The sequence below is a fragment of the Tetrao urogallus genome (assembly GCF_951394365.1).
Source record: "Tetrao urogallus genome assembly, chromosome: 11".
Taxonomy (NCBI): domain Eukaryota; kingdom Metazoa; phylum Chordata; class Aves; order Galliformes; family Phasianidae; genus Tetrao; species Tetrao urogallus.
In genome coordinates, this window is record NC_136824.1 from 18,650,651 (window position 1) to 18,666,110 (window position 15,460).

General features: G+C 41.5%; 1 protein-coding gene across 2 annotated transcripts in view; it reads right to left on the bottom strand.

Annotated features, from left to right (window-relative positions):
* The window catches only part of NEO1 (neogenin 1), a gene marked incomplete at both ends in the record, with an annotated part of 175,972 nt that overhangs the window by 96,671 nt on the left and 63,841 nt on the right, over nt 1–15,460 (bottom strand). For both annotated transcript variants that reach the window (XM_079541027.1, XM_079541026.1), the window contains 2 exons: nt 7,304–7,457; nt 11,989–12,264. In XM_079541027.1, the coding sequence (XP_079397153.1) occupies nt 7,304–7,457; nt 11,989–12,264 (430 nt within the window). The remainder of the gene's footprint in view (nt 1–7,303; nt 7,458–11,988; nt 12,265–15,460) is intronic.

Sequence of the window (15,460 nt, forward strand, 5' to 3'; positions counted from 1 at the left end):
TCCTCTCCAGCATTGGAAAACAATTTTTTTTGCAATGTGAGGGAATGGAGTTAAATAAAGTTATCTGAGGATATTCATTGCATAGCACATGGCCACCGCTGACTTTTTTGATCTCTGCAGAGCAGCCAATGCACAAATATCAACTCAGCTGCTTCCTCGACTCCAAACGTTATGCTACAGTTATCTTACTAGAACCAACGCTCTCATCCATTCAGTAAGCTAAAGCATCAGGACACAAAAGCTTTCAAGTCACTCTAATACTGATTTACGACATTACTTTAATTTGTTGATCCAAGTTCTGATACGCTAAACTTTAAAACCAAAGAAAAAAAATCCTTATTGGAATTAAGTGTTCCTTCACTCTTCCTTAAGAGCCTCCAAAGTGCCCACGAAGATTTCCTATTTGGGCACAGCAAAAGGCAAGGGATGTCGCTTCCATCACCTAAGAACAGGAGGAGAAGGGCCAAGTGTTTGAAAGGACTTCAGAAAGTTTGTTCTTCAAGAATTTTAGGGAATTCGAGTTCAAAAAAAAAACAAATCAGGAGCTTAGAAGAGGAATGTCTGAAAAACACGTGGATGGCACTGCCAGCAGGTCCTAGCTATGAGGAAAACAGCAGGAACACTGTCATGAAACTAGTTTTGGAACCGCTCAAGGACAGAAAGTAAGGAGATGGTATCTATTTAGATCCATTTGTTTTTGTTGCTGCAGCCAGAAAGAGGCAGAAGCTGCTTATCATGGGCCAGAGGAGGGATTCGTACGTAGGAAAAAATAAGTGCTTTAGAGGTAATTGAAGACAGTGAAAAATCCTCCTTAACTACCTTGAGCAAGAAAAATCTGTACAAAGGAGCTGTGCAGAGAAGCTGTCAGGCTGGTAGCACCTTCCCTCTCTCCCTTCTATCAATGCCTTTGTTTATTGAATCTGCCCAGGTACATTCACCAGAATCAAACCACACCGACCTCCTGCAATTAGCACATGCAATGAAAGCGAACCCAAGAGCCTCAGCCTGCAATGACTGCAAGGCAAATCTGTTCACCCGCAGTTTAAGAAAATGATGTTCTCCCCAATTCTTGAAGCTCTGTCTGCACCTGGACATTGAGAGCCCAGAAACACAGCCGGGCTTTCCAATCATCATTAAGGTGAACAGAAAATACCACTAAAGCTTAATTTTGGAAACAGCGCTAGACAGGCCAAGGCTGCGCTAAAAGCAACCTAACGACAGCAGCTGGGTCACACAGTGCCTCTGCAGTGCCGACTCTCCTCACAGCCAACCTCCAACAAGTGCAGTGACATGCATACGGTGAGACAACAGACTAATGAGCCATTATAGATCAACCAGCAATTAAGAGGTTACTAAAACAATTAAAAATTACTAGAAGTTGTCACGTTAGGCAACAAAATACTTTCTCAAGGATCTCAATCAGCACTGCCTGCTTCAAGTGGTGTTTGCATGACCCAGTAAGTGTTGCACTTGACCAAAACAAAAAGTTTCTACTTCAGAGAACCAGTTTTCCAAGATTCTGCACCATAACGAAGCTGAGCAGCACAATACCTAAATTAGCATCCCTGCACATCTACTGGAAAAGCTTCTAAGCTTTCCTCAACATGTGCTCTCCTCTGGCAAGAAATAAGGCTATAGAGCTCCCAGCCACCTTCAGACAAGCTTTTAAAAGAAAATATTCCACTTGATTATTTTCATCAAGAAAACCTAAGAGACTGTTCAGTCTACCAATATGGGATCCAGGTTCACTGCTGTTAAAAACACGGAAGAAAAAATTGTCAGACTACTTGATGACTCCATTTGCATGCATTAGCATGCATTATGAGGTGGAATATTTCCAGGCTTAAAGCAAAACTGCTCTTGTAATAAAGTAAAAACAATACTCAAGTCTTAATTTTGCAGGATGGTGAGGCACTTCCACAAAAGGCTGAAGCAATCAGATTTCTGATGCCAGAGACAAAGAATCGGCTCCATACAGAAGCATAACGTAACTTGAAGTGACATTAAAAACAACGAGAGATCACTCAAATATCAAGGAAGAGCAAAATGAAATCCAAGCCTGCTGTACGTACTCCATACAGCCTTCAGTCACGACGTTACACACTTCTGTAATACACAATTCCTTGAGCTACTCTGGATACGAGAACAGTGCGTGAATTCGGCATTTCATTATCACGCAGTATGGAAAGGCTTTATTAAAACACTGCAGTCAGTTATAGCCTGAGGTTTGGGCTTTTTTCTCCTTTATAAAATACCGTGCCCAAAACATCTCACAATCTCTTTGCAATCATGGTGAAGTACAGCTGATAAAATTAGACAGGGAATTAGATTATTTTGTGGGATCTACCACCGGAAAAATCTCCATAATTACTCTGCTGTGTTTAACCTTCGCCGAGTTGAGCAAATGTAATTCGCTCAGAACAAATCACTCGGAGCTCCTGGCAAACAATTATTAAAAAAATAAATAAGAAAAATCACACATTCATGTAGAGTCTTGAGGAAGAAATGTGTTCACACCACTGAAGACTGTGACACATAGAACAACAGCCTGGAATTAATGCTGCACGTGCAACCCTTGCTTTGCCACTTCCTTACTTTAGGAATGATTAACTATACAACAAGGTTACAGCTTTCTGCAGGCACTTCGTTTGCTTAGAACATTTAGCTAAGCTGAGCAGCCCTAACATTTGCTGTATTTCAACAGCCTTAATAAAATATAATGTTGCCCTGGGTCCTTTCAATTGTTTGTTTTCAGATCTGCCACCTCATTTATGGTAGCTTTTTCTTTTAATAAACATTTCTTGTGATCTGTATTTTGTGCCATATATACGTCCAGATATAAACTGAGTTGAGTAAGATGTGCTGTTCGAGCACACTTGCAGAAAGCAAATCCACACACTGTGCAAAGGCTTCCAAGCAGAAAAGCACTGGAATATTTGAAAGTCAGCAGTCATCTCCCAGAATGTGAAAATCACCTCAGTAACCACTGCAGAAAAACCTCACTTCCCAACCTCAGCATTATGAAAGCACAGAATCCCTCCTGCACTTACTAACCAACAGACTCTGACACAGCAGGACCCTTAGACAAAAAGGTCAGAGAGTTGGCAAAATCCAAGACTTCATCCAACACCTCCTCTACAGCCTTTGGTATCAGATTAAGTTGGCAATGTAGAGGACTGCAGTTATTTAAAAATAAACAAATAAATGAAGAGCTTCCTGTAAAGACAGCCTCCTTCTGGCAGAGACACTACTTGTTCTGAGTCTACAGAGGAAATACAGCTGAAAAGGTAGAATCCACATTGAAATGGCTGCATATGTATGACAGAGCAGGTGTGCATTATATATGCCGATACTAAACTAAACACCCTCTGTATAATAAGTTTATAGCCATGCAAATTCACAGCAGGGTTGATTTCATCTGCTTTGGTCTGAGTCCAGGGGGTTGCTCCATGTTTTGAATCTCCACTTCGGAGCTATAAGGAGCAGCACCATACATTTACATAGAATGGGGTTCAACCTTTTCTTCCTCTTTCTCACCATGCAGTTTTGCAAAAAAGTCTTCAATCTCAAGTTCATTGACACGGCTAGTAAATCAATTCAATGGAAAGCTCTCACAGGGTCTCCGAATTGTAGGGGTTGGAAGGGCCCTCAAGAGATCACTGAGTCCAACCCCCTGCTAAAGCAGCTCCCTACAACAGGTCACACAGATGGGTGCCCAGATGGATCTTGAGTATCTCCATAGAAGGACCAATCCAGTTCTCCACCACCCTTACCATAAAGAAGTTCTTCTGCACGTTGGTATGGAACTTTCTGTGTTCAAGTCTGCTTTCCCAATGACAGGTCATTAGGAATTTTCAATGTGATTTCTAGCAATTTTTATGTCTAAAATTCTGAATGCATTAGCACAGACCTTGAAGGAATAGACCAAGGCTCTGTATGGTGACGTATCCTCCTTCTCCAAAGCATCAAACAGCAACGACACAATGGTGCAAAGCACTTAGAGTCCCTTCAGCTTCTAAAGACAGCCTTCCCCACCTCTTGGCCAGTTCAGTCTCTCATGGACTTCTCTGGGTTAAGCAATGAGTTACCAGAAAGTCAGCAGCCCAACCATCACTCATTTCCTTAAAATCTTTCCATTAACACATTCTGGAAGGACTCCTCATAGTTAGTTTTACAACAATACAAACTGTTGGCATTGCATTAAATATATCTACTTTTCATCCAACACTCAATGCTTCCTTCCTTCTCACTCAACTTACTTTGGAAAATATTTTATCACAGTGAACTGGTTTCACAATACATCACGTTATAGGCTGCCTGTCTGAGTGAGTGTCAACACTGCCATCATTAAAGTTTATTCATATCTGTCCATTAACATAAATCTTGCTGCAGTCTTTGGCAGATACTCCATCAAAATTAAACACCTTCCTTTTTTCTGATCTTGGATATTTACTTCCAAAAGTCAAAAGCATTGTAAATCCTTTATGACAATCTGTTTTCCTTAGAACACAAGTTTCTGCGCAGATTCTCGTTACAACAACAGCTTTGTGATAAAATGCTTAGTTTTGTATTACCTGAATTGCCACAGCTGAAAGACTAAAGTACCAAACACAGTGTTGTGCCTAACCTATTTACCAAGGAATAAAAAAGAAAAAAAAATATAGGAAGCTACCTAACCATGCTGAGTTTTGTTTCTTGATTTCACAGGCATGTGCATAAACATAAATGTACACATGTACATTTACATCTCTATTGTGTGTGTATAGACAAAAGATGATTTAAGAGCTTCTGGAAGGCAGAAGGTACCTTGAAGCCTGTTCACATGAGAAAGGTCTTTTTTTTTTTTCCTCCTTAGGATAAAGAAGATACATGTTTATAAGAAAAACTTTGTTTACATAAAAGGGGCTTTAACGCAAATTAAATATGATTTGTTACTAAATTAACAGAATATGCTAACAAGTTAAGGCACCCAGTCTAACTACAGGCTTTACTCCAACAAAAATAAATCTTTATTGGTACTTCAAAAGCTTTTTCAGTTCCTCTATTCAAACTATTAACAGGACAGCCATCAAGGAAAATGGAGTTCAAGAACTCTTGCTGGCCGCCATTTGAATCACTCCTGTGTTGAGCCAGAAGCACAAGTAGCAGGCTCTGTGATCAGGCTGTGCAGAAACTCCTAATGAACTTGGAAGCATGCTTCTTCCTATAGCTCTCTAACACCAGCAAAGCAAGGCAGCTTCACTCACTCATGTTCGGGCAGACCAGAAAGGCTCTGCAGCACAGATCAGTTAAATCCACTGTAGTTTTCAGTGTTCAGAACTCTTCCTTACTCCTTTCTGTACCAATCTTGAACAGAAGAGAAACACCTGCTTCAAATTAAAGAGGAATCTTTCCTTGTCTTTTCATGCCTAATGAACATAGATCCAGAGGATGCGGCACCCAACAGGTTCCGAAAACACACAGGCACCTGCATCTTCTCAGCTGAGTGAGAGGCTTTCCCTGTGAGACACATTAACTCGCTGATGGAGCATGCTGCAGGTCTGTGACTGGGGCTTGTCAGGGAGCTTGTGCAGCTCAGTTGTTACAGGAGCAGACAAGTGTTTAGTAAAACTGTGTTTGAGGAATTGCTGCTCTTGTGGCTCCTGCTTCTGCCTTATCAGACAGCATCCGTGTAGCGATGGGAGGATGCTGTGAAAGATCTTGACCACCCATACCAAGAACTTGGTGCATGGCTTAGCTTATAGAGGGATTTTTACCTGCAGCGAATGTCAACTGGAAACCACGCTTGCAACAAGAGACGCAATGCTAAAAGCTAACGCTAAATATTCTGAAAAGTCACATCATGCTTGACTCAAATTGGGCATAATTTAGCTTCAAATGCATTTACCAATGTTGCACCTCTGCTCATAAGTTGTAACATTCCTCACTAAGTTTCGAAAGGAAATTAAGCACTTGGGAAAGCCCTCTGAGGTTACCACAACCATCCGCACAGAAAAACTCCACAGGGAATTACTGCTGTATCCACAGTGGGATTTGAAAGTTTTGGTTCTAAGTCAAAGAAGTGAGAAGAAAATAAAAGAAGAGCTCTTCAGTTTGTGAGTTTCACCTTCCTTACGCATTGAATGTGCCATAACCTACAGAAGGACGGGCAGCGGAGGGGGCAGGCAGCAAGCATTTGTAAGGATATATATAAAATGATGGTATGTCACGAGAAAAACAAATTAAGATCTTACCAGGCATACTTACTCTGACATTTCATCACATTCAATTGTGCAATTCTAATGAGTGGGAACCATCCTTTCTATGGAAATGATTTCTTATATTTACAAAAATGAATCAAATAAAATCATGTGCCACCAGATTGACATCGATTCAATTTCTCAGAAATATTAGAACCATTCGCCATTACTCACAGCAGCTTGCATTTTCCAGATAAACACTGCTCAAATTACAAGCCTCTACATTTTTTAATTTAAGAGTTGACAAAAAAAAAAATGTATATTGCTGCCTCTGGTGCTGTGTAACGACCTGTATGTTCCTTGAGCTTCTTCCTGGCGTAGCCATGCCACAGCCTCATGGCTCACTTACTTTTACATCAATCTCACCACCATCTTTGGATGACAGAGAGCATCCAACTACCTGCTTGTCATTTTCTCCCTCTTGGTAGGATTTACTCTGCTTTTTAAATGTGTATATTTTTTTGCCCATGTAGTTTTGAATGAATACACCAAGCAGTGATCACACGTAGTAGTTTTCACTTAATGCAATCTTGCAAGCTTACACTCTTCTTGTAAATAACAAATAACTGTAATAGTTTGTTTTAATGTGAAATTATGAGATTCTGCTTTCAACATTTAAGAGTAAGTTCTTAAGAAAAAAGGTACATGCACAGTGGACCTCATCACAGAAAGAGTAATGTGAGTACGTGTATCTCCACAGAAATAATATGCCATGATGAAGACACCTTGGATTTTCTGCCGTGTCCTCATCCCCTGTAATTGCTTCTCTGACTCCAATGGCAATCTAAAAGTAATTTATTCTTAATAACCTTCCTGCTTCAAATAAGATTTCTTGCTTTCAGATATCTGTAAAGTAAGTACCGTGACACTGTTCTACAAGTCTCACAAAATACTTTGTCATAGCACTCAGCCCAAAAACTCCTCAGCACTTGAAAACTTGCATCTGTTTTGCTGGTTTAAAATTAAGTAGAAAGCAAATTATGCACTAAAACAAAATCACGATTCTGGCTCAGTTTCTACATTCCTACTATGGCATATATGTGTATATATTAGCCATTACTCACTCTTCTGTGATTAGCTCTTCTCCATTTTTTGTCCATCTGACATACGGAGTTGGAAATCCTCCAGCAACACATGGAAACACCACGTTTTGCCCAGTAACTTTAGTAAGTGAAGACGGCTGCCTCACGAAGACCAAGCTCTGGGGCTCTTCTGGATCTGCAAAAGGTTTTGTAAATGGCAACAAAGTTGTAAGACACAGAATCAGAAAATGATCACAATTTAAGAAAAGAAAAACAACAAATGAAACGTTTGACTTCTTCCCTGCCTCTTCACAAGACTGAAGCCTCTTACCTACAGAAACTTTGCTGCCCTTCCAAGCCTCCCACACGAAAAGCTCTTTGTCTTTCCCTCCAGACAATGGACTGACCACTGTTGGGATTCTGACTCCTCAGGTTCTCCTTGGGACACAATTTTAGCTAAATACTGAATCCCTGAAACCAAAAATTTCACCAGCTAGTCAACATTTAGTAATGAGAGAGGTCTGACTTTGCCCAGCCAAGCTCTGGCAATCACCCAAGCTGCAAGGCCCGTTGGTAAGGCTCTACGTGCAACAAAAACTTCCTGCCCTGGGGATGAAGGCTGTGAGTCCTTAAAATGGATACAAACTCACTATGATCGGCATGGACTACCTTCATCTTGCTTTCAACCCAGGAAGATGCTATACAGAAAGCACTTGGACTAGACCATGTGCAGCCTGACTTTCCAGGTGGCTGCCTGAAGATCTCCTGATAGGCACTGGAAAATAGAATTACTAAAGTAGAAAGAGAATCCCAAGCTAAAGCACCAACAAACTAGCCAATTTTCATGCTGAAGTACTATAAACTTTATCCTAAAACAAAATATACCACCATTTTCCATCTGAAATGGTGAAAGAGTTTTGCTGTGGCTTTGATTTGGGCGAGTTTTGTTTCTTTTCTTATTCTCTTCTCACATCCATTAAAAGCAAGCAAAAGCAAAGTGCATATTTACTTTTACTACAGGAAAAAGCCATTTTGACTGTAAGAAATGAAACATATTCACCAATAAAGACCAATCAGCAAATATACTCTGAGCTATACTACCAAAAAAAAAAATACTCCAAACAAAAGGCTTTTTCCTGCACATATCCATGACTCAAAAGGGAATCTTGGGAAATAAAACCTACTAAAATCAGCCTTAAATAGATGTGAAACCAATTCATCAAGGGGTTCAGTAACACCCGGGCAGAAGAAAAATGCTGTTTACATCACTGGCTTCTGCAGTAACTTCAGCATGTGTCTCGCACCATAATTAGAAGTAAATGAATTCCTAAATACCACATAGAACATTTCTGCAGTTAATTACCCTATCTCCTACTTACCGCTCAAAAAATCCCTGGTGTTTATGCTGCATTAATTGCTGTATTCTCAGTACTTAGATGTACACTCATCAGCTTGGTCCTAGATAAGCTCCAAAACCAAAAAAACCCTCGACCTTTAACCAAAAAGTTAGCTTTGACCACTTAAATGTGAGCAGACCATTCTGTACCCACGCTCAGAGTGATCCTGCATTGAGCCATCTGTCCTCAGGCCCACGCACCAACCATCGTAGTGGTTTTGCCTGCATTCCCCATGAGAGGCATCTAGTCTGCCTGCTCCAAAAATAAAACCATGTGTGAACAAGCATGCATGCAGGGTAAAAAGAAGAAAAAAAAAGCACATCACAGCTTGCCAGCGAGCCATCATTACTCTGAAGATAAGCTGGTATGATTCATTGGAGACAGAGAGCTCACTTATCCTCCCAGCTGACAAAAAAGACTTCAGAGAGAGGAAGTAGAATTCCAGAATTACAAGAATATTTTCCTCGGAATCACAGAGTTGGAAGGAACAACTAAAGGTCATCTAGTCCAACTCTCCTGCAATCAACAAGGACATACGCAGGCAGATCAGGTTGCACAGGGCCTGGTTCAGCCTGAATGTCTCCAGGGATGGGGCACCCACCACATCTCTGGGCAACTTGTGCCAGTGCCTCACCATCCTCACTGTACAACTTCTTCCTTATTTCCAACCTAAATCTTCCCTCCTCTTTAAGCTTGAAGCCATCTCCTCTTGTCCTACCCCAACAGGCACTGCTAAAAAGTTTGTCCCCTTCTTTCCTGTTGCTTCCCTTTAGATGCTGAGAGGCTCAGCTCTCCCCACAGCCTTCTCTTCTCCATGCTGCACAGCCCCAGCTCTCAGCCTGTCCTCATACAGAGGTGTTCCAGCCTTAGAGCATTTTTGTGGCCCTCCTCTGGACACACTCCAACAGCTCAGTGATTGCACAGTGCTGGCTCATGTCCAGCAGCCACCCACCAGTATCTCCAGGACCTTTTTGGCAGGGCTGCTCTCAATCCTTTCATCCCCCAGTCTGTATTGGTAATGAGGGTTGCCTCGACCCAGGTGCACACCTTGCACTTGGCTTTGTTGAACCCCATGAGGTTCTCCTGGGCCCACTGCTCAGCCTGTCTGGGTCCCTCTGGATGGCATCCCATCCCTTGGGCCTGTCACCACACCCCACAGCTTGGCATCATTCTTGCACTCCCCACCCTTGAAAGTGCCTGCTATTAAGCATCAGAGCTCAGAAATGTGTCCTCCCGCTTGGTGGAAGATGAAAGGCAAACGGAATGCTTGCTACAAGAAAAAGGAGAACACTGCCCATGGATGCAAAACCATATGATGCAGGTGTGTTGGGCACATTTCAGAGATTCAGTAGAGAGGCTTTGAGGCACGTAACAGATAACTTCAAAACGGAATAAAGCAAATGAAGAGCAGATTAATTCAAATCCTTCATTCAGATGCATCTCCAACATAACAATCAATTACGGGGCTACTCAAGATTAAGAGAGCTTTCTGTGCAGCCGTTTAATCCTACTTTAAACAAACAAACAAACCAAAAAAAATCAAACAAACTAAAAGGAAAGCTTCACAAACTTCATTATCAACACTTTCAGACTCACGACAAAGTAAGGAATCAGCATTATTTGTATCCCCTAGATTCAGCCTCCTTTAATAACACATTACAAAACTATACCTAGAGCCACAACAATTCAAAGATCAACACAATATGGAAACTCATTATAAAATCTTTAATTGCCAAAAGTCAGAAAAATCTGAAGAGTTGAAAGATGAACCCTTTTCCCCCAGGAAGTGAAGAACTTTATGAAACTAGTTCCTCCTTGAAACATAATTTATTGCCTAAGCCCAGCAGATGCCTATACTTTAAAATGGAAACAGTTGCGACTGTATAATTGGGGCATTTTTAAGTACCTTTTAGCACTCTAAATTAAAAAAAAAAAAATTACACTGTTGTAAGAAACAGAAATATTAATTGCAAGGGACCTCTGAAGATGCTTAGTGCAACACCTGCTTCCAAGTTCTCTGCTGCCAACACTATGTCAGGTGAACCACACTGTTGCCAAGGCTGGCCCTGAAAATCTCCAAAGATGGAAAATTTAGCAACTCTCTCTTGAAGTCCTCAACCAGTAAAAATTGCATCAGAATCCCAACAGGAAGACTAAATCAGCAGAGACAACACAAAGCTCTGGAAATCATTAAGAAAACCCATGCAAAATACAACCCACGTTTCCCTAGTTTGGGCAAATGCGATTCCCATTCACATCTTACTCTTGGTCCAGTTTCCAAACTCTGCATTAGAGCATCTGGTAATACGCAGCCCTACACAATAGTGCAATGCTGTCACTAGGAAAAGAATGCACTGAGTGTTGAAGTTTTAGAAATGCACTTTTGTTCTTATTAAAACAAAACAATAAAAAAAACAGCAAACATTTCAAAGCAACAGGCAAGTAACAATAGCTAAATGTAACAAAATACTGGCATTCATGGTCCTCCCTTTTATGGGATCTGGAAACTTCCCAAATGGGTCTAAAATTTTAAGAATCAGAATTTCCCAAATATTGGAATCATTAAAAGTGCTCCAGCTAAGCACCCATAGAGCAAGGGACTAAACAACAATTTCTTCTGGAAAATTCAACAGTATTTTAAAGAAGGGATTGAAGCCTCAGAAACCTGTAAATCCTCATCGCTTACATGCTAAGGCTCAAATCCTGTTTTGGAACCTGTCAATAGTGGAACTGCAGCTATGAAATACAGCAGAAATATCTGCAAGTCTGACCCATTCTGAACCACTGCAATGAACTTAGACACTGATTACTGATTTTGCTTTTCTATTTTCCAGCAGCATTATATAGGTTAGTCTTCTTTTACTGTGAGATGATGAGGTGCTGGAACAGGCTGCCCAGAGAGGTTTTGGATGGCCCATCCCTGCAGGTGTTCAAGGGAGCCTGGATGGGGCCCTGGGCAGCCTGGTATTATATGGAAAGTTTGGTGGCCCAACCTGCAGCAGGGGGTTGGAGCTTCATGATCCTTGAGGTCCTTTCCAACCCAAGCCATTCTATGATTCTACATTTCTATGATTCTTGAGGGCCAAAAAGCTGCAGTTTAAGTGCCTGCAAACATTTTAAGCTATTTGAAACAAAAGCTTCCATATTGCACCTTATGGCAATTCTGACTTTAAACATATGAAAAGGTAACACGAAAGATTCTCACTTGCTCCTTTCTGTAAGTATTCTTTTGTAATGCAAGTTTGTTTGTTATTCCTACCGGTAAAACTAATTTTTACTTATTGAAAAACAAACAAAAAAAAACCCAACAAGCACAGAACAGATGAATACCCGGAAGAATTTTGAGCTCTGCCTCCTCGCTGTATTTGGGGGTGCCTCCACTTTCAATGACGCAGCGGTAGAATCCTCCATCTGTCTCAGTCGCGTTACCAACAAGCAGCGCCCCGCTCGGCAGCTTGAAGACGCGCTCATCCAGGACGAGGGGCTGCCGCTCCTGCTCCCACCTCACGAACGGCGCGAGGTCAACGTTCACCTCGCAGTTCAGGATTGCACTGTTTCCTTTATAGACAGACGACAGCTCCGGCTGGCTGGTGAACCTGGGAAGACCTGCCAATAGGAAAGACAGAAGTTAGAGAAGTGAGAAAAATTACTGAAGGTGACGTCCAAGCTTTGGAGCCCAACTGAAGATTCATCAATATCATTTCTCTTAAAAAAAAAAGAAAAAAAATAAGCTGCTTTCCAACTCTAAAAATCTTAAACGCACTGGGATGTGGCAACAAAGAACAAACAATGCTGTGGAAAAGGTGACTTCGTGTATGACTTGCACTGAAGTTTACAAGCAACATCTTAATTTACCACCTACTGGAGTACTTATGAGCTGGTTTTTTCCCCTCTATATTTTTAGGCTTCTTCTATCAAAATTAGCGCTTAGTTAAGAATCTAAGCTGAAAAAATATTTTGTACTACTTCACCAATTGTGAACAAGTCACCGTGACTTCTAATTAACCAGGACACAGAACGAAGCCTAAGGGCATTAGAGGGCCAAATCTCACTGAATTTCAATGGAAAAAATGATAACTCTTTGAAGATCTGAGCTCCCAGAAGCCTTAATTACAGCACCATGAGGTAAAATTGCATTTATTCGTAAGAAAATCTTGACCTTATACAGGTGAGTATGGCTGTGGGCCAATTCTCTTCCCAAGACAAAGCTACACAGCAGCAGCTCTGTGCACAGAACACCTCCATCCCCACGCCAATCTCCCATATAGGATGTCCAGCAGAACCTCCAAAAGGAAGACTTGAGGTCTCCAAAAGGCTCAGCCTTCACTTCAGGTGCCCGTGTGCTGGTAAAGACAGTGGCCAGCATGACGAGAAGCTGCCATCACAACCAGCTGCAGCCCCTCAGCAGCCTGATTGCAGCAACAGTCCCTAGATAGGTTTTTTGGTTAACTGTACCTCACACTTAAGATTAATATTGCCAAAGAAATAGCCTGTCAAAAATACTGACGTTTTACCTTTCCTTCTCCCTCCCTGCTTCAAGCAGATTTTATGCCTTTTCCTTTCAAGCCACCGCACTGCGCGCCCTGAGTGCAGGAGATGGAAAGTGGGACCGAGATGCGTGAATTACAGCATCCAAGCACAACCACAAGGACCAGGGAAGCTGGTATTAAAACATCTATGTGTAGAAAAAATTTATTGCCTGGTTCCTCAATGTGAAGGTGAAGAAAAGGGACAGGCAAGAAACCCCTCTCTGTTCCCTTCAATCCCTAGAAAAGTACTTTACGATCTATGGCCTATCAGTTACACTCTGCTCAAACCTTGTGCTTTCTCCCCTACACTTGTCCACATTCACTAACCTCCGCTGTGGGAGAAATATCTCATGTCAATATTCATGATTTTCCCACCTGAATGAATAGTATTTTTTGCTTGGACAGTAAAACTCTTCATTATTACCACCCACTTAAGTACAAATTTCAATACATACTTTTCATGCAACTTTAGTATCTATATTTCCCATAGAGAAAATGAATCTGAACCAGACCAAAGGCACTAACTGCAGGGCTCTGCAATCAAAGCCAGCCACACAAGAGATTTATCTGAGATTAATTTTGGAGCAACTTACATCAAATGTACACAGCTGGCGGGATGTGAGGAGAGGACACAATAAAACAGATTTGAGAATATCTGCACAGAGTGCTAATACACTGCATTTCCAACATCTGGATCACTTCTGCTTCGGCGTGTGACTGCTCCCTCACACAGGTTCACCTCCAGATGTGACACACACACTTTCCCCCTATTGGAGAACTCTTTGGAGCCTCCTCTCACAGCTTCACTTCTCAGAGAAGAAAGTTTCTCATTTCTACTCCTCATGTATTTATAACCAACTTCAAGTCCTTTGATCCTGACCTTCTTTTAATATTAATTATTTTGCATCTTTGATATTTGATATTTACCCATCACTCCCTCCCTCTACAGATGAACAAAAACCTTGGCTTCTTTCAGCCTTCCCTCTGCTCAGTAACGAAGCTACGATCTTTGGTTTCTTCTCATTCCCACAGCCATGCTAACTCTGCTCCCGTTAAAGACTCACAATCACTGCAGTAGGCAGGAATCCCATCAGAGCAGGGTCAGCTACAAGGACAGAGAGGCTTATTCAGGGATTTTTCCACTCATATTCCACTAATCCTCACGGACAGACACTGCACAACCTCTTGGGCAACTCGTTGTGGAATTGCTCATCTTCACAGTGAAATACTTTCTCCTCAAACTCAGTGTGAAGCTCCTTTGCTTCGAGTGGTATCCACCACCACACCACCCTCAGAACAACAGAGACAACAAATCAAAACTTCTGTTGTCACTGAGTATTTGATCACAGATATCCAAGTTAATACCACAGAATTCCTTCTGAGTCTCCTGCAAATAGCTTCTTAATGCATTTAGTTCTCCCTTCCCAATCACTTTAGTTCTCTGCACTTCAGCAGACTGTCATCTCATAATCAACCCATACCAGACTTGTTTTCTCTGTAAAATGACCAATTGCTGTCTCAATACCAAGGATATGTATTGTATCGTATGTATATGTACCATGCACCTGCATGACTACACACACTGCGCTAGAGAACTTCACTGCTGTTCATTCTGTAGCGTCCTTTCATTCTTCCTATGAGACCATGGAGGCTTCAGCAAGAGTTGCAAGGTTTTCCAAACTTGTCACGCTTGCAAACATCATAGACGTGTTCTTCATTTTTACACCAAAACATGTGATGGGGTTGTTAACCATTACCTTCCCTCCGCCTTGTCTCTGAGGCATCTCTCCATTCTGCAATTTCCCTCTCAATACGAACCATTACATTTTCATAATTATCTCAGATTCTTATCAAATTCAACAGTCACATTTGAATTTCCATTCTTTTGACCTTTTATAATCTAACAGGCTAGCATATCAGAAGTCTGTCCTCCAGCATGCCCATCATATTATGCAGCTCTAAGCCATCAATTGCTTTATCAAGAGACCTAGATGTAAACCACTGTCAAAAGTCACTGTACAGTTTAGCCTTCTTTCCATTTTCCTCCATCTTAATTAGCCTAGCCTTCAAAATCTCCCTAGAAAGGGCACAGTGTTGGAATCAGACTAATTGGTCTAAGGATCACCTCTTCCCTTTTGGGACACATGTTCTACATCAGTTACTCTTCAAGAAGAATGTAGGGGCCCTGAATTCACGCCTCATTAGAAATCTTTACCAACAGACCTGCAAATTAAGCCAATTCTTTCTTACAGACTGGAAGAGAGACGTGAACC